At 34.0% G+C, this 16,694-nt stretch overlaps 1 protein-coding gene across 1 annotated transcript in view; it reads right to left on the bottom strand.

Annotated features, from left to right (window-relative positions):
- Positions 1-16,694, bottom strand: part of LOC128559215 (phosphatidylinositide phosphatase SAC2-like) — a 107,540-nt gene that overhangs the window by 37,124 nt on the left and 53,722 nt on the right. The window contains exon 8 of the mRNA XM_053550426.1: positions 7,652-7,719. Coding sequence (XP_053406401.1) covers positions 7,652-7,719 — 68 coding nt within the window. The remainder of the gene's footprint in view (positions 1-7,651; positions 7,720-16,694) is intronic.

Raw genomic sequence — 16,694 nt, 5'->3', positions numbered from 1 at the left:
TAAAGGTTTTTCTATTTTAAACTCTGACATCCCCTAAAGGGGCCAAGTACCCTATCTGAACAAACTTGAGAAGTGACCTTGCCAGGATGCTTCAGACCAAGATTAGTGTAATTCAGACCAGTAGTTTCAGAGAAGATGTTAAAGTAAAACTGCTGACAATGGATAACAGACGCCAGACCATTTTCCTTTATTTATACCTCACTCTGAACCCGAGGTTCCGTGAGCTAAAAATCAAAACAAGACCTTACAAGGATGTTACAGACCCAGTTTGGTGATAATCCATCTTGAAGTTGTTTATAGGTTTTTCTATTTTTAGCTCTAGCTAAAAATTTGAGGAAATATGTTTTAAGGATGTAATAGACCAAGTTTGGTGATGATCCATCAAGCGGTTTATGAGAAGAAGTCATTTAAAGGTGAAAAGCTAACGACAAAGACTGACGGAAGACAACAAGTGAGCTAAAAGTTTGAATTAAAAAATGTTGTTCTTCCATGCAGTACTACTTCCAGTTTTACAGTGTGTGTCACCTGATTACGCAGTTTATATTATACCCATGACAATGGTTAATCTGTGTATTTTAAGCAGAACTGAGGTACCCTACTGCAGTGTGTGTATTTTTTAGTACTGCCCTAAGAAAAGTGATTGTGTACAAGACATTATATATATCAGGTTTATTAGGTTTTCTGCAATTCAGTATATCCTTTACAAGATAGGGCAAGTGCATGATAAATGTTTCAGTTCCAATAACAACAATTACATTGATCTTTGTAGATTACCATTACGTGATAAAATAATATGGAAATTGGATAAGAAAATTGAATAATTGCGGTTATAAAATTGCCTCTATTAAATTTTTTAGTGCTTATTCTAGTATATCTAACATACAAAACTGACATTAGACTTTACAACTATTATTTCAGCTCAGTCTGTTACTGTATGTTAAAGGAGCATTCCTCCAGATTACACATAGTAATCCCTGTACACAAAAGAGATTACACATTCTGAGGTTGTGACATATATATATATGTGTGTGTGTGTGTGTGTGTGTGTGTGTGTGTGTGTGTAGTACAACATGTACACAACTGAGATTACACATATACATGTACCATATCCCTGAACACAACTGTTACAGAAACTGTATGCAGTAGATATTACACATATATGTGAAGTAATATCCCATTAAGCAAAAGAGATTACATATCTATGTCTAGTACCTCACTGTACGCACTAGAGATTACAGATATATGTGTAGTAAATCCATTAACACAATAGAGGTTACACATGCCTATATATGTGGTAAATCCCTGTATGCAAAAGAGATAACACATATATGTGTAGTATATCCCTGTATGCAAAGAGATTACATATTTACATGTAGTAAATCCCTCTACATAATAGAGATTTAACACATATATATGTAGTACATCCCTGTATGCACCAGAGATTACACATTGTTACATGTGTAGTAATTAACCCCTGAGCACAACTTGGATTATACAATGTAATATATTTATCGTAAATGTTTGAAAGCAACACAGATTACAGATATACATACAGTAAATCCCTGTATGTAAAAGAGACTACAATTTAAGTTTACTTTCTAAAACTAAATAAAACTGGCATATATCTGACACTGTACCCATTTAAAATAATTTGCATAATATAAAAGTATAATATTTGCACATTATAGATTTGTATTGAGAAATATGCAGGAGTTCTGCAGCAGAAATATTGCGCAACTTTAGGGAGCACAATATCATTCCGCAAAAGAACGTGTGCATATTTCTCGATGCAGATCTAATAATCTTTTTATTACATACACATACTACACTTATAATTAATATGAAATTAGGTGCTACCTAAAGGCAAAGCTCCCTTGAAAAATCACAAGTGCCCCTTGAAAATTAAAGGAGTGGTGTTGGAATTGTCTGGAATTATGGATTCGTTTAGGAAGTTTATGTTTTATTTAAATTAGATCTATTAAAATTATAAGTATTGATTAATGATAATTCATGATTTCTGAATGTATGTTTAAGACTGCATCAAATTCAATTCTTGACATGTGAAATACTCGAAAGATATTCTGTATATAATTAAAAGAAAGTTCGATATAGATTAACATCTGCACCAAAAGAAAAAAAAACGTATTTGAATAATTTCTGTTTTAAAACGTACTGCATCAACAATTTTACATAAATTATTATCATACTGGAAACCAGTCACCAATAATAACTCCTTCAAATTGAAAAGCTTCAAACCTAACAGAATCTCATTAGGACAATAGCATAAGTTAACAGAAATTAGAATTTACGTAATCCTGGAAATGACTATTGTAATTCTTTTAAATGTCATTATTGTCAAATTTTGGTTCTTTCTGAAAGGAAGTACGATTGTGTCCAGCTTTCAGTAAAAAACACTGCTATAATAGACGCCTGGTATGGGAAAATTACAATCATTTACATGACTATACAAAGCTTGTTTTTAACCCAAAAGACTAGCAATTTTTAAAAATTAATGATCAGAATTTTACCTAGAGAAAAACAGTGTTTGGCGAAATTCAATGCCTGTATATTTTGATCCTAAAGCTTTTTTTTTTTTTAAAGTTATGTCTACTGACTACTGCACAGGCACTACATTGGAACCTGACATCAAAAATAAACACTTGTTGAATTTCACAATGACATGATAATACATAATAAAAAAATTGAAATAAAAAAGGAATAAAAAAAAAAATCTGGTCCAGGTGAGGTTCGAACTCACGACCTCTGGTTTACAACGCGAACTCGTTAACCACAACACCACTGTGGAGTTATGACGTCATTACGACAAACATAAGTATATATAATAAAGTCTGGTAATGGCAGCATGACAAAAGTCGTTTCAACATAAAAATATTGTATTTTATTTCTTTTTTCTTCGTAGAAAATGTATTTAGCACTAATTTTTAATTATCAAATGCGCATTTACATTTTTATTCAATATTCAAAGCAGTAAGCGAGACGCTTTTGTCAACCGTAAACAGTAAGCGTCTACTGACGTCTTTACCGATTAATTACTATGTGCATAGTGCACATGAAAAAATCCGAACAACACCGAATCCAAAAAGTACCACGAATTTTCAACTCGATAGTATACACAGTTAGATCTCTCTATTCGTTTTCTTGTTTATACGTCTAACCGTAATGCGACGCTGTCGGCGCCGCTTTGCGGCGCCAGTAGCTCTGCTATTATATAAATTATCTAATTTCTCCTTTAGCCTGGGTACAATTGAAAATATTGTTGTTAAAGAACTTTTAAAGGCAAGGAAATGCATGAAACTGACGTCACAAATGACGTCACGCACCCAATATGAAATTTGAATGTCAATATGGAAAAATATTTTTCAGTTTTCCCCCCTCCCGCTGGTGGGGGTCCACGAAATTTTGGAGACTTAGTTAAAAATTGGTGCATTCTGACGCATTTTGTGGCATATAATTCAAGGGGACTTCAAACACCTGATAGGTCAATATTTTGAAAATTTTAACCGCTAAAAGGCTCCCTGGAAATTCTGCAGACTTAGATAAAATGGTGCATTTTGTGGCATATAATTCCAGGGGACTTTGGACATTTAAAAGGTCAATATTTTGATAATTTTATCCGATGAAAGTACACGTTTCTGTAAGATTATGAGAAATATTAAGATTGCAATAAACTGTCTCCACCTCTCCAAAGGTCTCTCCAGGCAGTGATGGGCACGACAACACTGAAAGCTTTCCCCGCGACAGTTTTTTTTCCTTTTTTAAAATTGTTTTTCTTGTTTTTTATTCTTATTTTTTTTTTAATAATATTTTCTGCTAATAACATGTGCGTTAAATTACTTGCACAAGTACTATGTTTAAGCATATAATTATGTGATGCGGAATGAACCCCTAATTCAGTGAAATAAGTCACTGCTGGAGGTATCATACTCGCCTGCTTGCATTAAAGATGTTATAATTTGGTAACTCTTGTTTTGGCAACACACATACCTGGAACAGACAGACAGACAACACTAAATCAATATATCTCGCTCACTTCATGTGGGAGACATCATAATAACTTTAATTAGTATCCCAGACTTGCTGTATTAGCAAACACATTAAATGGTAAAAAGTGTCATGGAAAACCACTTCGATTAATGGATTGTCTCAATAGACAAACAAATATTGCATTATTTATTAACATGGCTTAAAGAATTAATTTCTTCACAATGAAACAGAGAACAGAATCCATCTGTGTACGGCACCATTAATCTCATCTCTATCATGCATGCAACAAATAAAACATAGGGACTGCTGACACATTTACACACTGCCTATTAAGATAGCTGATTTATTTGAGACAGTTGAACAGTTGCCTGATTATTGACCATATTTCAAGAGACAAAAAGGTTAATAACCAAAGTTACCCTCCATAAAGCATGAAATACAGACCAATTGCAGCTACAAGTTAAAATATACACAAGATAGTAGTAATTTTAAACTAGACAGACATATTCCCAGACAGGACATTTTTGTACTGAAACAAAAGAGCCAAAGCTGCTCACCTGAGGGTGGAACTATGCAGCTAAAGACTAGATAAAGTTTTTTTCAACATTTAAAAGATACTTTCCTAACTTTGTGTTTTTTTATTTCATTTTAATTTACCAAGTCTTGCACAACAAAACATCAGCACTATCTACATGACTTCTACAACTGCTGCCTCCACCCACAGTTGCCAGTACTGATGTTCCTGTTTCATTCATTTGTTCCCGACTATATATTTCCCATTTAACCAGAACCAACATCATCCCTAAACTCTGAAAAAATTCCCTGACATTTCAGTTAATTATCAGAAAATATATCTTTGGTGTTGAACTGCCAATTCATCAAAACTTAAAAATTAGATTAGAATTTTCATCAATTTAAAAAACATGTAAGCAAAAGTTAAAAGTGTAAACCTTTGCCTATAGGCTGTTTTGCTAATACCTGCCCAGACACCAACAATTAAATTGAATATATGACTATATAAGAAAGGAAGAGAGAATTAACTTAAGTGCAAGTTTCAATTTGATTATAGAGATCTAACCATTGGGAATAACATTCTTGAAATTAAATCACATTACTGGAGCTGCTTACTGCAGCAATATCTGAAATTAAATTGCCAAAATTACCCTTTACTTTAAAGCAAACTCACATTCCAACAAACTAAAAGTATCAGTTAAGATAAAACATTAACCCATACCTTGCTAAATTTCAGTAATGAACTAGTCCGTCTTTCAATTTGGACAGTACCGGGGTGTTTACCAAAAAGATACTGACTGAAAGGCGAATAGTGCAGATCATGATCAGACTACATGGGTGTGCAGGTTGATCATGATCTACACTAGTCGCAAAGGCAGAATCAATTGTGTCCAGCATGAAAAGGGTTTAAAATCCTAAGGTCTTTAACATAACTTTTTTCTCAAATTTCCATCTGTTTGGTTAGTACACTAAACAATACTTCATGTCATTTTCTATCTGCCTTTTCAGTATACTAAAATTTGTTGTATTTTACAATCTGTTTGATATATCAAATATGCCATTTTTCAGTCATCTTGTTTAGTACAATGATCTTTTCATTTCTTTATCAATCTGTTTGTTCATGCAGTATGTCTTTGCTAAGAGCCATCTCACTGACAAAGTATTGATTATGAGGCCTCTTATAAGAGTGAAGAACAACCCCCAGATGTCCTCTGGGCACAGCCTCTTATCAGTAAGAAGGGAAAAACCCAGGTGACCTCTGGGTGAGGCCTCTTAGCAGATTAAAGGAAGGTCTTAAACCTCCTCTGGGCAAGGCCTCTTCTCCAAGTGAAGAAATAACCCCATGTGTCCTCTGGGTGAGGTCTCTTATCAGAGTAAAGGAATACCCAAAATGTCCTCTTTGTAAAGTCTCTTCTCCAAGCAAAAGAAGAGCCCCAGGGGTCCTTTGGGCAAGGCCTCTTCTTAAAATTATAAGAAAAACCCCCATGTGTCAAGGCCTCGTCTTAAAGTTAAGAAAGACTCCTGGTATACTCTGGACAAGGCCTCTAACCAGGGTAAAGAAAGACCACAGGTATCCTCTCCTCAAGGCCTCTTGTCAACAAGAAGAAAAAGGTCTCTACTGAGCATTATTTAAAAGAGAGACAGTGTACTAGAATTGCCAATTTTCTGCAAGTCAATTTGATGGCTTCCTCACAGGACTGAATTACAAATCTAAAGCATGACTCAAACTTACTGCAGTCAGGGATAAATATATCAATAGCAGTCGGGTTAGGCATATGGACAGATATTTCATGAATTCTAAGACTTTTTAAAAATATTTTAAGTATCTTATGTATAATTAACAACAAACTGAGGATTATGTTTTTAGATAAGTCTGTAACAAGGTTGCTTTAGATAGGAAATTACACATTCTTAGAGCCAGCCATTCTTAGAAAGTACTGAATTCCTTTAAATTTTGCATGACTTTAATCATTTAATATCCAGTAGGTTCAAGAAATTCTAAAATCTATCACACAGAAAACTGCCTATGCTGCAGATACTAGTGCAATATAGTGCAAGAAGTGCAATAATGGATGTTTCCCATTTATTTACACTAACATATGGCACTTCTGGGAACAGCAGAACAAAGTAAAGCCAGAAAAACATCAGTTGTGCAATATGAATGTTTCCCCAATGATTTACCCTTTAACAAACTGTTGCAATAATTGCCCTTAAACCCTGTTGGTTCTTCATCACTCAATTGTGGAAGTTGATGTAATGTGAAAACAATTTCAATATTAACTGAAAGAACTGAAATGCTAAGTTGCCAGGGACCAAATTTGGGGAAAACCAATTAGAACATTAATTTTTGCTCTGATCATGTTTTTTTTTCTTTTTTTTTTTATTTTGAAACGAGATGAATGACCTGAACAAACCTGTAATGGCTTTAAGCATGATGCTACAGGAAAAATAGAACTTCTTACAAGTTGTAGATTTTCAAAGCCTTTTGAAATTACATGATTGTATTAGAAGCCATTTCAATGATAACTATTTGTCACTGGTTAATGCTTAAATCTGATCACTTGACATGAATTACACCCTAAGTCTATACATGTACATGAATTACATCCTCAGTTTACACCCTAAACCAGTATGTGAATTACACCTTCAGCCAGTACATGAGTTACACAATCAGTCTGTACATGGATTACACCCTCAGCCTTTACATGAATTACACTCTCAGTCTTTACATGAATTACACTCTCAGTCTTTACATGAATTACACCCTCAGCCTGTACACAAATTACACCTTCAGTCTTTACATGAATTACACTCTCAGTTTTTACATGAATAACACCCTCAGCTTGTATCTGAATTACGGCCTCAGCCTTTACATGAATTTCACCCTCAGCCTTAACATGAATAATACCCTCAGTCTTTACATGAATCACACCCTCAGCATGTTCATGAATCACACCCTCAGCATGTACATGAATCACACCCTCAGCATGTGCCTGAATTACGCCCTCAGCTTGTGCATGAATCCTACCATAAGCTTGTGGCTCAGATGAGCTGTAAGGTGAAAATTAATCCACAGCACTATATATTGTTTAGTCTATTTAATACAATGCAAAATGATCATCAGAATACAAACCTGTTCTGTTTCCACATAGTTGGCACAAGCACCTGTCTCATCTAGACCTCTTCTCTTTGACCTGGTACCTTGAAAATAAAACAAGTTAGGAGAGCAAAAATTAAAATGATCTTTACTGTTTTCTTTGTGTCAAGAATTTACTTTTATAGCTGGGAATAGCAATTTTTCTAAAACTTTCAAATAAAAAATGTAACAGGGGCCCAAATTATGACCCACACTGGCATTTTACCAACTAAATAACAATATCTAAACAAGATTAACAAGATAAACAAATACGGAGTACCAAGCAAGGGAGCTACCTGTAATATTTTCACATTTCTGGTATGACTGGCCAAAGACTGAGCCCCCAAGCTCCCAAGCTCAAAGTAAGTAAACTTCCCTATCAGTACTAATAAGGCGTAAAAAAAACATTCTGTTTCCAGTATCCCGACCTACCCTAAATTTTTGGCCAGACCCTAAATGTTTTTATGGCCTTGGAGAATTTTTTTTTTCAACTTTTTATTCATATTCAAGTTTTGGCACAAAAATAATTTTTGAAAAGTCTCACTTAAAGGCACTCGCTACAGTTTTTCCGGACGGGTCGATATTTACCCCTACACCGTGTCAATTTGGTTGTGTTTCTAATCGATGTAGCTCACTACAGAGTTGGAGCAGTTTTCTGCGCATGCCCGGAAGTGATTATCTAATTTCGCGTACGGCAAATTATTGTATGTTCACATACATTTAAAGTATAATATGTATAATATACTGACTAAAGGTCAGGGTAAGTATCACCATGGTTACAAAATATATACATTTAAAAAACTTTTAGTTCAAACTGCTTCAATCCGACATGTACTGGAGTCTGTAATTTATACCAGTGCTCCAACTCTGCACTGAGTCACAGCTTTTTCTAATCCCATACCGTACCCATACCATACATCCGTATTTGTAAACTATAGGTTTTGTTCGGAGAAAGGCGGAAACTTTCATCGTTCTATGACATCAAAATGCTTCAGAAACACCTTAAAACCCGCTTATTAAGAAATCTGCCGTTTGATAATTTGATATATCTCTAAGTCATTTGCTCAAACACTGAAAGAGTATTTCATATCAACCTGCGTTGTATAAATGCCCACAACATCCCACCTCGTTGTAATTTGATTTAAGCGAAATCTAATAGGGTGACCTATCAATTTTCTTTTTGTTTTAGATTAGGTAGACATTACCAAAGGTATGTGCAGAGTTTGATTAAATTCTATTATGTGAAACTCAATAAAACAGCAGAAGTACCAACTTAAAATTGAAAAAAATATGCAAAATAGCCCTTGGGTCTGCTAAACAAGTATTCCTTTCTTTACAAAATCACTTTCTTTTGATTTCTCTGAACATGTTTCAAATAGATATATTGTTTTCCGTTATAAAAATGCTTAGATATCAAATTTATGCTGATTATTGTACTTTACTGATATATATTTTAGGATTATAGAAATTTTGAAAATACCCTAATTTTTTTTAGCATGTTACTGGAAACAAAGAATTTTTTTTAAGCCTGACTGACTGGCCATGGCATTTTTCCATATTACTACTCATTCTTTGTGACAATGTCTTGACCAAAGGCCTTAATCAATTCCATGCACATTTAAGGTAGTTCTGCACTTTTGGATCGAAATTTTTTCTACAATGTAGAATTTGATTAAACTCTGACTTTTCAAAACTTCGGAATATATTAAGAAAATTAAGCAAATAAAAAAGACAGGGTCGTATGCTTGATTTTTTGCTAGACAGATTTGAAAAATTTGGACTTCACGCAATTTTTCATAATGGGAGTCTATGGGAAAATCGAAACTTTCATAACATTTTCGCGAATAGAAATTTTTCTAAAATGTAGATTTTAATGAAACTTCTAACAGCGGTAAATAAACATATAGCCTATAATATGGTGAAATAAAATGTATAGGTCTGTGTGCTTACTTTTGAGATATTTGGCCATGATTAAAGTGAACTGCCCATTTCAAGCTATATTTAAGACTTTATTTTGCATTATTTAACGTGTCACATGTTTTCATATGATATTTTAACTTAAGAAAGATAGTAACGATGCCATTTTCATAAATAAACTTGCAGGTTGCCATTAATTCGTACACAGATTTTATTTCCGTAGGCCGAATCCTGGCTTTATTCTACGTTTTCCAGATAAATGATGTTACGCCATCACTTCCGGTTTATCAAACATGCAGAACTACCTTAAATTGTATCTGTTGCAATTCTTTTGGCTAAAAAACATAATATTATCTACACTAAGTTAGCTGGTGAGAAGAAATTAAGAAACAGTATCAGAATATAACTGAAATACTTTCTTAAATTGCATTAAACATTAATAAACAGACTTCTACCTGTGATATGAAGTGTTTCCATGAAGAAACACTTGGAAATTGTAAACAAACCTAATAAGTTTCACTGATATTAATAAACAACTGATTGAAAGCCTGAAATTAATCATTAAGCATCAACAGCAATAAATTTGCTACACTTAAAAGTACTTTTAGCTTAATAACATTTGAATCATTTATGTCATGAATATTCAATGTGAATCAATAAACAAACACATAAATATTCACCATGGATTAGATATCAGTTGCATCAATCTATCAAATTCATGTTTTACTAATTAAATACCTGTGTTGCTTGGGATTGTATTTCTCACATTTTCTATAAAAACTGTAACTAGCAATCGTGGATATAGATATCAAATACAAATACACACCTAGCTGCCCCTTCACTATCCACTTGCCCCTGTATCCACCTTAGTAACCTCCCCTAACCATGCAGTCATAAAATACAAATTGAACTACAACTGTATTTTTTATATTTCTCTTTAAATGGGTAAAAAAATAAAACGGAGAATGTGTCCAGCAGAGATTTTGTCCAGGGGGGAATTTAGTCCTTCATTCAAATGTAGGACTTTTGCAGAGAACTATACACAAAGACTATCCTGCAAGATGACAGATACACAGACAAACCATCCCAACTTAACAAACTTCTTCCTTTAATCTTAGGTAACTCTTCCTAGGGGAATATTTGGTCTTCAAATAAATACCCACAAAATGACCACTGCCAACATTGATTAAAATTTAAAGTCTGAAAGTCTGTCTTTGACTTAAGAAAGTCAAACACTCAATTTGCCAAAACTTTGTCTAGGATATAAATTTTACCAAGAGAAGTCTGTTATAGAAGTGCATCTATGCAAAACATCCTGTGTAACATTGTGCCAGAGCAAAAGTAAATTTGAGCCACATCATGAGAAAACCAACATAGTGGATTTGCAACCAGCATGGATCCAGACTAGACTGCGCATCCATGCAGTCTGGTCAGGATCCATACTGTTCACTAAGTTTCTCCAATTGCAATAAGGTTTGAAAGCGAACAGTATGGATCCTGACCAGACTGCGTGGATGCACATGCTGGTCTGGATCCATGCTGGTCGCAAATGTACTATGTTGGTTTTCTCATATTGCAGCTCATTTAGTCTTTTAAATTCTGTTCTAAATTTTAGACTTAATACATTGATAAATATTGTCCCAGAACATGAGGAAATATTTTAAATATTTCGTGATTCGGAAAGTTACTGCTGGAAAGACATTATTCTGGAGACAAGTCTCTGTATATATAAGTTTGCTTATATTAAGTTCTGGTAGAGCAGCAGGAGGTTCTAGTCTCATTTTACTAGCTGAGCCCAGAAAAGTTCAAATCTATTTTTTTGTGTCAGTTTACTATAGGATGCAGAAGTTTCAAAGGTTATAATTTAATAACAAATTAAAGCTATCAGTCTGATGTTTCTTTGTAAACAAATCTATGAGACAATAAAAACTGAACTTTTTGTCAATACAGAATTATTCCATTGCAAGTTGTAGTTTCTGTCCAATTTTTTGTTGTATAAATGTACAGCTTAGCAATCTAATTCTAAGCTTCAAAATACAGGAACAAGAAGGGCATGAAGGGCATCATTAGGTACACAAGAGTCATGATGGCCCTAGATTGCCCACACAGAAAAGGACCAAAATATACGCCAGGTGTCAAAAGTTCCAGAGGCAGCAGAACTTGATAACATAAATTAGTCTGATAGATAAGCCTTTTGAATCTTTAAAATTAGGTCAAAAAATACTCATACACAATTCGCCCCGGCTAAGGCTGTTTTAGAATGTCTCTTTACAATGTTTATCTGCATCCAGCAGTTTATGAGAAGATATTTTTATATCTAGCTCTGGTGGCTCCTAAAAGGGGGCTGCATACCCCCACTTGAACAAGTTTGGAAGAAAACCTTACAATGATGCTTCAACCAGTTTTGGTGAATTTTTATAAAATTTGTTAAAGGAAAAATTGAATGAGGTATTTCATTTTTAAATCTACTGCCCAAAAAGGGACCAAGCCCCCCCCCAAAAATTTGAAAAAAATTTGGGAAGAAGACCATAAATGATGCTTCAGCCCAAAATTTTGATGAAATCCCCAAGTTGCCAAAGAATTTTTTAAAAGGGTTTTTCTATTTCTGCTCACAACCCCTAAAAGGATTTAAAAGCATCCCAATTTTTAAAACAAAGTTGGAGGGGATCAAAAATTAAGCTTAGAAACAGACTAAGTTTGATGAACATTAAAGGAAGGTCTTTTAAATTTTTTTTCTTTTAATACTCTGGGGGCCCCTAAAAGGGCAATCGAAAACAATGAAAAAACGAAAAGGACCATCCAGAACAATAGCCACTGAAAGCACTTTTGCTCAGTGGGCTAAAAAATGAAAAAGATGCCTAAACTTAACGGGGGGGGGGAAAAATGGAACCAAAGAAAAATAAATGGGTTATTAAATTTCTTGATCAAAACTTGTAACAATGAGTTTTTACAATACGAATGCATCATCAGAAAACATAAAAACCCTTGCGCACCTCAATGAAACAGAAAATGAGAAAAGCAGCTTGCAGTAAAAAATTTTTTCATTTCTTCTCAAATTTAACGACGCCTACTTTTAACATGCAAAATAGTAAAAGATATGACCTCAAATCCCTCTCATAATAAGGGAGTCGCTGATCCTTGTTTTTCACTTAAATGTTAACAATTTAACCTCGAAAAAAGGGGCACACTTAGTGAAAACAAAAAAGGTTTTTGAAACCTGGGTAAGTTTCATCACCGGGGAACAAGCATGTGAATTTTAAAACCCCTTTCAAACTAGTGGATAGGTAACACAGCTTACTTTTGCTAAATAGAACGGGGGAATAACTTTATAAAAAAAAGCAAAAAAAAGTTACGAACATGGGCCGCATGTCATGTCATCATATTGGACAAGTGATAAAGCTTCTCCCATTCCTCCAAGATGGTGTGTAGGGAATATTTAGTAATTAATACAAAAAACGTGCAACATTACTGAAAACAAAGTTTTCTAAAGGTTTTACTACAAACAAAAAGGAAAAAAACCCCGGGGGCCAGCTTTTTTAACGAAACAGAAAGATCTGGAAACGGTAAAGGGGGACATGAGGAAATTGCTCACCTGAAAACCCTTTGGGTTTTGGAGCTAAAAAAAACGCAGGTTTGTTAAGACATTCTGCCTGCTGACACTATTTATGAAAAAATTGGAACATCACACATTTTTTCACAAAACATGGCTCAAACTAAAATGTCTTCACATTTCCGTTGTCTACCATAATAAAATTTTTTGACTGTACTTGGATTGCAACCCACTAATCAATGGAAGACAAAATGTATATTTTGGGATGACATTACTTAAAAATCAAATCGCCGTAGAATACAAAAAAGCCCGGCCTACCCCCTTGATATAAGAACATGTTATATGGATAGGATCTTTGGGTGGTTTTGGGGGGAGACGGGGCCGATCTTTTACCAGACTCACTGAATCAAGAAACAGGGCTTTTACTATACATCCTTGAATACAGGAGTACCAATGGGTGCTAGTTCATCTACAAATACAGAAAAAAAAACAAAAAATATTTTAGCAAATCACACGTTTTCATATTAAGAAAATTTTATAATGTTTAAATTTTCAAAAAAACTGTTTGATATATTTACTCGGACTTTTTCCAGGGAAAATCAATAAAGAACCAGACTAAAAATAATCATTTTCGAAGTTTCATCGTGAAATTAATTTCGATCTTACATAAACAAAAAAATACCACTATTACAAAAATAAATTTTGTAAAATTATATGCCCTAAAAAGTTTAAAAAAAAAGTCTTCCATGAAACTGTATAACACTGTTCCTTTAATTCTCAGGAAGGTATTTAATTAAAATGGAATTTAAACTTTTGAAAAAGCTTATTACGTAGTACCACCAATTTTGGTCTTCTTATGGTACAAAAAAAACATAGATGAGCAAACCTGAGTAGCAGGGGGCAAAAAAATCCCACCGTAAAAGAACAATTTACTTGACCTTAAATTTGTCCCTTGACCTCTGACTGACAAACAGGGGTCAGTTCACACACAGTCTAACATGGGAATATTTCTAGTAATACTACAAAACCTTCAATGCAATTAAAAGAAAAGGGGCAGAAACAAATTTTTTCTTGACCTTCAAAAGGACATTGACCTTTGACCGACAACTAGGGTTCATGTGCGCAACACATAGTCTATTCTTGGAGAAGATTTCTGTGAAGTACTAAAAAAACCCTTAAATGCAATCAAAAGAAATGGGGCATAAACAAAAATTTTTACTTGACACTGGGGGGGGAGTGACATTGACCTTTTTTTTTCACCAAACATAAATCATTCTTAACTCATTGTTTTCTTGGGGAAAGTTTTTGTTACACTAAGATAACCATCAATGCATATAAAGTTAAGAGAAGAAACAATTTTTTCTTTGATACCCTTTGATCTACAACATTCAGTATTGCAAAATTTAAAAATAATTGCCCCCCCCATAAAAACACACAAAGTTTTATGAACCTATAGCTTGAATAGTTTTTGAGTTATCGCAGGATCCAGATTTGAGAACGGACAAATAGACAGACAACAACATTCTACAGATGGGTATTTATGGGCTACCTTTGTTTCTCTTATTGTTCTTTGGCCATGTAAAAAAAATTTTTACTACAAAAAGCTTAGGGAAAGAATACATTAAAAAAAAAGTACATTTACGTATTTTTCCTTTAAAGTATGCAAATTAATCGACAGAGGGACAGAGGGCTTCCTAAAGTCCCCTAATCTCCCCCATAGGGGACAAAAACCCTTACAGGGGGTACCGTACATATCAGTATCATGCAAGACAAACTGACTTATAAATTTGTCATGCCCTCACACACAAATAAGCTCTAATGGTCAAACAAAAATCACAACCAATCAAAACTAATAACAAAAGGCAATTTTGCTTAAGAAAGGGAAAAAAATTCTGCTGAAAACACTCTTTTTTTATTCCCCAAGTTTGATAAAACATTCACCAAGCGCACAAAAACAACTACGGGAGGTCACTTCAAAAAAGAAAACGGGGATACCGAGAAAATAAAGAAGAATAAAATTCATAGAAACTGCTAGCAGACATATTTTATTGCAATTGTTTGTAACAGACAGACACATTTAAGTGCAAACAGTAAATAAAGTAATGGTTTCATTTCACAAAGAAATTGATAGTAAATTTAAGAGATGTGTCCATTACTAAATGTAGATATTTGATACCACAAACGCAGTAAGTTATTTATCTGAGGATTTTTAATTCTAACATGACATTTTTTTCAGCTGTAACTACCTTAACATAACAAACCTTTTAAAGGGAGTCACATGGACATAAAACAAATTTTGCAAAGCAACATGACCGAACTATTCATTGCAACATTTGTTTTTGAATATATGGGGCAGACATTTTGGGTTTCCCGGGGACATGACCTTGGACCCTACCCGACATTCTCTGCAGTAGGGTTGATGAATTTATAACGAGCAAAATTTTTAAAGGGGCTCCCAGGACACAAAACCACATGGGAATTAAAAACAGCCACCCTTTTTTTTTTGGGTTTTTATGTAGGGGGCCTGGTGTAAGTGGGTTTCAAACCTTTACTGTCAAACCCGAGGGCCGATGTTCGAATCCCCAGTCCCAAATGTAAATTTCTAAGACTCTTGAGATTTTCCGCCAACTGGGCTTCCCCGGAAAGACGGCTTTGCATTTATCGGTGCTAACACTAGCAGTTAAAAAACAAGACTGCCCCATTCACAAAAACAAAGGGTTTAAATTACAAAAAAAATGTCTCTCTCTCGTTCTGGGGAGTGTCTCACCTGCCTTTTTTATTAGATCAATTGTGTAAAAATACAGGATGAATTTTTGGGATGCTTTGGGCTGCCTTTGCGCTATGTAAAGTGCTTTTTAAGTATTATCATATAAAAGCACTTTTTAAAACTTTCTCCCTGTAATTTAGCGATATTTAAAGGCACTATATAAAAACTGCAGCGGGGCCATACACGTAAAAACATGGATTTTATTTACAGCAAAAACTTTACAATCTGTGAAAGCCACTTGAAATATACACCTAAAACAACAAATGTGGAAAGAAAAACACCCTAACAAATTTCCAACAATCAAAAACAACAAACATCTTCAAGACGGAAATAAGACATAGAAATTTTTTTCCCAAAAAAAAGGGAAAAAGCAGCTTCCTTTTCCCTTTTGCCACAGAAACCAAGATCTCATGTATAAAAATTTTTTTTCATTTAAAACCCTAATAAAAAAAAAAGGAAATATTGACCAAAAATTTAATGACTCTCAAAAAAATTTACAGGGAGTAATGCTTTTTCCACTTTCGGAGGTTTTTATATCCGTCTTCGGAAGTGATAACAAAAAATTTGAGGCCCCAAATACATTGCTTGAGGAAAGAAACAGTGGAAAAGCAGACTCTCTTTACAGATTTGCTTGTTTGATACACAAACAAGTTTTTCAAAAGAGGTATATCAGGATGTCTTTGATGCAAAAATACTGTGCTACTAGCCAAAACAATAAATGTAATTCTTAATGAATCACAATTAGAACTAGTTCTACAGGTTTGACTATTGTATTCTACAATGTAAATTTTTATCAAAACATACCT

Source organism: Mercenaria mercenaria, chromosome 9 (genome assembly GCF_021730395.1).
Source record: "Mercenaria mercenaria strain notata chromosome 9, MADL_Memer_1, whole genome shotgun sequence".
NCBI lineage: Eukaryota > Metazoa > Mollusca > Bivalvia > Venerida > Veneridae > Mercenaria > Mercenaria mercenaria.
Note: the sequence above shows the minus strand (reverse complement) of the source record. Positions and strands in the feature narration are given on the sequence as shown.